Source organism: Microtus ochrogaster, chromosome 17, assembly GCF_000317375.1.
Source record: "Microtus ochrogaster isolate Prairie Vole_2 chromosome 17, MicOch1.0, whole genome shotgun sequence".
Lineage (NCBI taxonomy): Eukaryota > Metazoa > Chordata > Mammalia > Rodentia > Cricetidae > Microtus > Microtus ochrogaster.
In genome coordinates, this window is record NC_022019.1 from 8,851,441 (window position 1) to 8,859,036 (window position 7,596).

At 45.6% G+C, this 7,596-nt stretch overlaps 1 protein-coding gene across 2 annotated transcripts in view; it reads right to left on the minus strand.

The window, feature by feature from the left end:
- The window catches only part of Parp4 (poly(ADP-ribose) polymerase family member 4), a 104,057-nt gene that overhangs the window by 63,331 nt on the left and 33,130 nt on the right, over positions 1-7,596 (minus strand). For both annotated transcript variants that reach the window (XM_026783255.1, XM_013349240.2), the window contains exons 11-12: positions 3,175-3,312; positions 1,664-1,759 (exon numbers count right to left, since the gene is read on the minus strand). In XM_026783255.1, coding sequence (XP_026639056.1) covers positions 1,664-1,759; positions 3,175-3,312 — 234 coding nt within the window. The remainder of the gene's footprint in view (positions 1-1,663; positions 1,760-3,174; positions 3,313-7,596) is intronic.

The window sequence follows — 7,596 nt, forward strand, 5'->3', positions numbered from 1 at the left end:
GGGGGGGGGTTATTTATTTATTATGTATACAGTGCTCTGCCTGCATGTATACTGGCAGGCCAGAAGAGGGCACCAGATCTCACTGTAGATGGTGGGGAGCAACCATGTGGTTGCTGGGAATTAAACTCAGGACCTCTGGAAAAACAGGCAGTACTCTTAACCACGAAACCATCTGCAGCCCCCGTCTCATCCTTCTTCAAGACCAGGTGTTGTTGATCATTTCAGACATCCACCAGACTTTACACATAGGGTAAAGGTCCTAACTGCTGGACAAAAAAGCTTTGTTCCATTTCTTAGAGCCCCTCTTTGACCTCAACCATCTCTGAGATCATATTTCACAGGTTGACTCCTCCAGTCAGACTGTACCCAGGCCAGTTCACAGGGGGCTCTCCATATATGTCAGTCTCTATCAGCTTCGTGGACACCAACATGGCCAAGATTGGCAGGTTGGTTTCACCCATAAGCCTACTCATAAAAAGCTCAGTTATCTCCTAACACTTGTGGACACTTTTACAGGGTAGACAGAAGCATTTCTGGCCGCCAGGTAAACGGCAGATGTGGTGGTTCAGGTACTCCTGGACCACATCATTCCTTGGTTTGGCGTCCCACGGACCACAGACCATCCAAACAGACAATGGCCCAGCCTTCATTTCCAGGGTCACAGAGCTTGTGTCAGAAGCTCTCAACCTCTGGAAATTCCACATCCCCTACCGCCCAAAATCCTTGGGAAAGGTGGAAAAAACCAACGGACTCATCAAACAATAGCTAATCAAGCTCTCCATTGAACTCAGGTTCCCCATCCCCCACCCCGAGACAGGGTTTCTCTGTAGCTTTGGAGCCTGTCCTGGAACTAGTTCTTGTAGACCAGCAGTCTGGTCTCGAACTCACAGAGATCCACCTGTCTCTGCCTTCTGAGTGCTCGGATTAAAGGTGTGCGCCACCACTGCCTGGCGAACTCAGGTTATCTTGGCTCTCCCTTCTCCTCATTGCCCTTACCCGTCTCAGGGCCACCCCACGTTCCCCCACAGGTCTGAGCCCTTTCAAGTCCTTTATGGCAGACCCTTTCTCCTTATTCATCATCTCCCAGCCAAACTCCTCCACTGGCGGGGTATCTACCCTACTTCTTCCTTCTGAGGCCCCTTCCCCATTCACATGCTGACAGCTGTCTCCCTGCCCCCACACCAGTGGACCCTAATGCCCCTGAACCTTCCCCACTCTCCCCAGGGCAGAGTACTCCTCAGACAGCTAGTTCTTAGGTCTCTTGAACCTCAGTGGACAGGACCTCACACAGTAATCCTCACCACCCCCCTCAGCTGAGACACCCATGCTGGTACCATCTCTCCATGTTCAAGCAGGCCCCTACTCAGGATACTTGGTCTGTCCAGCAGTTAGGACACTCCACCTTCTGGTTTTCCAAGATGCCACAATATAGGGCCTATCTGCTCCTCGTCCTGGCAAGGACAATAGAGGGCTCTGGTTTGTTGGCAAGGAAATAACACAATTTTCCCACACATTCACCACAGAAGCCATGCTTCTACTGTATGTTGAGGGAGCTGGCTACTTTCAATGGTATGTTTATGGGTGAGAGACTCCCTCACTAAAGAAAGAGAAGAAAGTTTGCAAGGAGGACTCAGTGGTGGGGGATGGTACAGAGCACTCGAACCTGAGTGAGTCACTGAAGTAAATGCCGCTTCCCAGATTTCCAGGGTCTGTTCTTTGCACACCACGGTCTTCGGCTACTTTAGGTAAAAGCAGTCCTCTGAAAGAGAGGGCAGGACCATGATTTACCAGAAGAAAGGACTCTTCCACACAGCCTTGAAACTCAGTGACCAACAGCAGATTCGCCTGTCCTTACAAACCGCAGGTCAGAATTCAGCTGGCCTTCCATACCCGCAGTCAACCAGTCATGGATTCATCAGTACAGAATTCTCCCAGCACAAAAACCATGGTATTCTCTACACAGACAGGACAAGGCAGGCTTCTCTTATGGATTACAGAAATATCAATTGTTTGAATTTTGCACCAGAAGATTGAGTTAATTTTGAAAAATGGCTTTTGAGACCAGGCAGTGGTGGCGCACACCTTTAATCCCAGCACTCAGGAGGCAGAGACAGGTGGATCTCTGTTAGTTCAAGGCCAGCGTGGTCTACAGAGTGTGTTCCAGGACAGTCAGGGATGCTATACAGAGAAACCCTGGCTTTTGGGGTTTTGTCCTATACAGAAAGACTTTTCTATACAATTAATTTGTTTTTCAGAATTTGGGAGTGAATCCAGGACCTCACTCATGCTAGGCGGACATTCTACTATAAGCCACATCCCCAGCCCTTAAGTTTCAGCTTCTTCTTCCTCCTTTTCTTCTTTTTAGACAGAGTCTCACTATGTAGCCTCAGGAGACCTGGGCCTGGCTATGCAGACCAAGTTGGCTTTGAACTCACAGAGATCTTCCTGCCTCTGCCTCCAGAGTTACACTGTCACACCCAGATGGTACCTGTCAATTTTCCTAAGTGCTTTATTAAAGGACAGAAATATACTCACAATTCTCCTTAACCCTGTAACTTCAACTTCTCCTCCAATATTGAGAATTTATCCAAAGCAATCAGAAAACTAGGGCTGTGCTTTGGGTAAATAACCCACACTCCCTGGACACTGACTGTGAAATGTAGACTAGCTCATTTTTATATGAGGTCATTGTGAAAGAGTAATTGATTGTTCTGGTTTTGCGTGTGCACGCGTGCGTGTGTATGTGTGTGTTCATTTGCAGTTTTGTTTTTTTGAGTCAGGGTCTTTCTATACAGCCCTGGCTGGCCTTGAATTCATTCTATAGCCAAGGCTGGGCTTGCACTAGATGCAACTTGTCCTGCCTCAGCCTGCTAAGTACTGGGATTATAGGCATCACCATGCCCAAACTCTAAAGGAGCAACTCATACCTATGTGGAACACTTAAAAAAAAACACAGATATATAATACATAATTACAAACACAAAATTTAAGTGACATATAATTTTCTCTATGAATAGATTTGCTGCTTTTAACTGAAAAGTCCATGTGATTTGTTTATTTACTTTGGCATTGTTTAGGATCAAAGACACACAACTTTGACAAAAGTAGACAAGAAAAGGGAACATTTCACATTCAGGAGCCTGAAAACTAAAAGTTAAAGATACTGCATCTTACCGGGACAAGATTCCAAGAATGTTCCGCACGGAAGATCCATGGAATAAGGACCGTACGTTGCCCAGTTTGCTCAAAAACTCTGTGGCTTCGTTCACTCTGCCAACTCTAAATATCTGCAAGACATCTCCTGGACTCTCACTGGAAAAATTAGAAGAAAACCTTGAGTTCACAGTTAGAAAAAAAATAAAAATCATTAATGAGTGAAAACTCCAGAAAACTCAGATGTCCGTGGTTCAGCAGTTAAAGGCACTTGTCAGTAAGCTGATGGCCTCCAGAGCCCATATGGTGGAAGGGGAGAACCGACCCTGACAAACTGTCCTCTGATCCTCATGTGCACGCTGTGGCAAGTGCATGCGTTTACACACACACACACACACACACACACTCTAAATAAATGTAGTAATAAATACCACAAAAGTTTATGCAAAATATGATTCCAAATTTTTGTCAACTACAGAGAATGTATCATTTCATTCACATACATATGAAAGAATCGACTTAATCTGTTCACACACACACACACACACTGCTTCCTGCTGCTATGATAAACACCATGACCAAAGGCAGGAGAAAAGAGTTTTTGTTTTTGTTTGGATTATAGGTTACAGTCCATCAAGCACGAAACCTGGGGGCAGGAACTGAACAGAGGCCACAGAGAGACGCTGCTTACTGGCTGGCTCCTCTCGAACTGCTTTCCTTTTCTTTTTTAAATTTATTTATTTATTATGTATACAGTATTCTGCCTGCATGTATATCTGCAGGCCAGAAGAGGGCACCAGATCTCATTACAGATGGTTGTGAACCACCATGTGGCTGCTGGGAATTGAACTTGGGACGTCCGGAAGAGCAGCCAGTGCTCTTAACCTCTGAGCCATCTCTCCAGCCCTGAACTGCTTTCTTACACAACTCAGGAGCACATGTTCAGGGCTGCCACTGTCCACAGTGGACTGGGCCATCCATATTAATCATTAATCAAGAAAATACCCTGAGCCGGGCGGTGGTGGCGCATGCCTTTAATCCCAGCACTTGGGAGGCAGAGGCAGGCGGATCTCTGTGAGTTCGAGACCAGCCTGGTCTACAAGAGCTAGTTCCAGGACAGGCTCCAAAACCACAGAGAAACCCTGTCTCGAAAAAAAAAAAAAAAAAAAAAAAAAAAAAAAAAAACCCTGGAGACTTGTTCACAGGTCAATCTGATGGAGGAACTCCTCAGTTGAGGTTTCCCTCTTCCCAGATGACAGAAAGTAAGCAGCACACACATATAATGTGATCTGTTGATGGAGGAGGGTTATCTGTCTGTGTGTTACTTTCATTGGTTAATAAAGAAACTGCCTTGGCCCTTTGATAGGACAGAAAATTAGGTAGGCGGAGTAGACAGAACAGAATACTGGGAAGAAGGCAATGAGACAGACGATATAGCTCTCCTCTCCAAGATGGATGCAGGTTAAGATCCTTCCCAGTAAGCCACCACCTCGTGGTGCTACACAGATTATTAAATATGGGTTAAGCAAGATATGAGAGTTAGCCAATAAGAGGATAAACCAATGGGCCAAGCAGTGTTTAAAAGAATACAGTTTCTGTGTAATTATTTTGGGTAAAGCTAGCTGGTGGCCGGGAGCTGGGAGGTAGAAAGCAGCCTGCAGCTCCTCATCACTACAATCTGCCCCCTAGATGCTCCATCCGTGGGCTGTGTCGAGCTACAGCAGGATCCCTCTGGCTATGGGTAGGAAATGTATTCCTTTGTGCACTCACAATGAGAACCCATGCTGAATTCCCCAGGAATTAGAAATAACACCACAGGGTTTCTGGCTTCATTGAGTTTACATTCTTTTTTTTAAAAAAAATATTTATTTATTTATTATGTATACAATATTCTGTCTGTGTGTATGCCTGCAGGCCAGAAGAGGGCACCAGACCTCAAATTACAGATGGTTGTGAGCCACCATGTGGTTGCTGGAAATTGAACTCAGGACCTCTGGAAGAGCAGGCAATGCTCTTAACCACTGAGCCATCTCTCCAGCCCCTTGAGTTTACATTCTAATGAGAGAGACAAAAATAAAGAACTTACTAAATTGTTTATGTTACTAAGGAAACAACTAGGTTCAGAAAAAAAAAAAACATGGTAGGAAGGCTACTCTTTTTAGGAGACACTTCCTGGAATATGGCACGATGCGGTGCACATGCTATGACCTAACATCGTTAGGGGAACTCAAGTGGGTGGGGTAGGAGGGGCAAACACATCAGGGAGGATGTGGCAGGTCCGGGTGGGATGATGTCATCCTAACCAAAGATGACTGCAGAGTAAATGGAGAGAGACTAAGAAATAATAGTGCTTAGAAGGAAGAATGGACAGGATGCGATGAAAGCATTCATGGTGGCACTGCTGGGGGACAGTGGGCTGTGGGCTGAGGAAGCCATGAAGCCTTGGTCAGAAGCATTCTACTGTACCTTGACAGCGGCCATGGGTGGAGTATTTATACCACAGAAATGAACAAATGTCACTCAAAGCTGGGCATGGTGGTGCACACCTTTATCCTAGCAGTTGGGAAACAGGCAGGAGGATGGAACAACCTCAAGGCCAGCCTGGGCTACATAGTGAATTTCAGGTCAGCCTGGGCTACATAGTGAATTTCAGGTCAGCCTGGGCTACATAGTGAATCAGGTCAGCCTGGGCTACATAGTGAATTTCAGGCCAGCCTGGGCTACATAGTGAATTTCAGGCCAGCCTGGGCTACATAGTAAGATCGTGCCTGAACCCACCCACCTGTTAACATTCAGGGTATTTAATCCAGAGAGCTGATTTACCAGCATATCCAAGGCGAATCAAAGACAGAATAATTCACAATGAAAGACGCTCCACTCCCAGATACTACAGTTGTTATGTTACCTGCAGGCTGTGACAGTGAGGTTGAGGCTGATCTTTTTTTCTTTTGGTTTTTTGAGACAGGGTTTCTCTGTGTTAACAACCCTAGCTGTCCTGGAACTTGCTCTGTAGACCAGGGTGGCTTTGAGCTCACAGAGATCCACCTGTCTCTGTCTCCCGAGTTCTGGGATTAAAGGAGTGTGCCACAACTGCGTGGTGATTTTTTGTAGTTTTACACGGTTTTTAAACTTTCACAAAACATATTAGTCTTAGGTTGAAGCAGGGGGATCCCTTTAAGTAAGTTCAAGGAAAGAATGAGACCCTGTCTCAAACTAAAACCAGACTGTTTTAGCCAAGGAAAATGTAATGTAGAGGAATTATTAATCACAGGCTGAGAATTCAAATCAGCTCATATTCAGTGACCTGTAACCTGGTTTCAGCTGTGCTCTGTTTTAAAGTACACTGACCAAAAGCAACTCAGTGATTCATTTGGTTTACAGCTCCAGACAATAGTCTATTACTGATGAAGGGTACAGGCAGAACTCAGAGCAGCTACGCATACCACACCCACAACCAAGAGCAAGGAAAGAGAGTAAAAGCATAGATCCCTGCTTGCTTGCTCTCTCTCCCAGCTAGCTTTTCCAAACTATGAAGTGGTGCTGACCAGTCTTCCTAGCTCAGTTAACGATCAAGACAGCCTCCTACAGACACACTGCAGGTGACGGCTGTATAAAGTTGACTATTAAAAAATAATCAGCCTCCAGCGTTGGCAGGCACCAAGTCTGACAATCTGAGTTCCATCTCCGAGACCCAGAGGGTAGAAGGAGACACTTGACTCCCAGAATTGTGCTATGACCCCCACACATATGTCACGGTATACCCCCATACCACTCAAATAAAATGCAGTAATAATAAAACTTTCCCCAAGCTTTTCAATTACGTGTTTTCATGCATAGATGGACATGTCAGAAGAATGCACACCTACGTTGTGCTATGTTCTTAACTAGAATAGAAACTGAAACACTGTGTATGTGGTGGTTTGACACTAGGGACGGAGCCCAAGGCCTTATGCACACTAAGAAGCTGTGCCACCTTTGTCCTCTGGAAGTTTAAATCTAACCTTCAACAAGATTAGGTCACAGGCTGGCAAGATGGCCCAGTGGGGAAAGTGCTTGTGGAGTAAATCAGCGTCCACAGGGAAGAGGGACAACCCTGGAAAGTTGTCCTCTGACCCCTTCATGGGTGCTGTGATAGTTGTGCACCTACAGTCACAAACACACACACACACACATACATCATATATGCACACAATCACCATAATAATAGCAATAAAATTTGAGTCACTGAGAAAGCAGAGTGGGAGAATGAGGAAAACCTGTTAGTACAGGATATGCCCCTGGATGAGACTGAGTTTTCTTTTTAAATTTTACTTGTATTTGCCGTGTATGTGTGTGTGTGTATGTGGGGGGGCGCACTCCATGCCCATGGGTGTCACAGAACTGCTATTGTATTTGTCGTGTATGTGTGTATGTGGGGGGGCACTCCATGCCCATGGGTGTCAC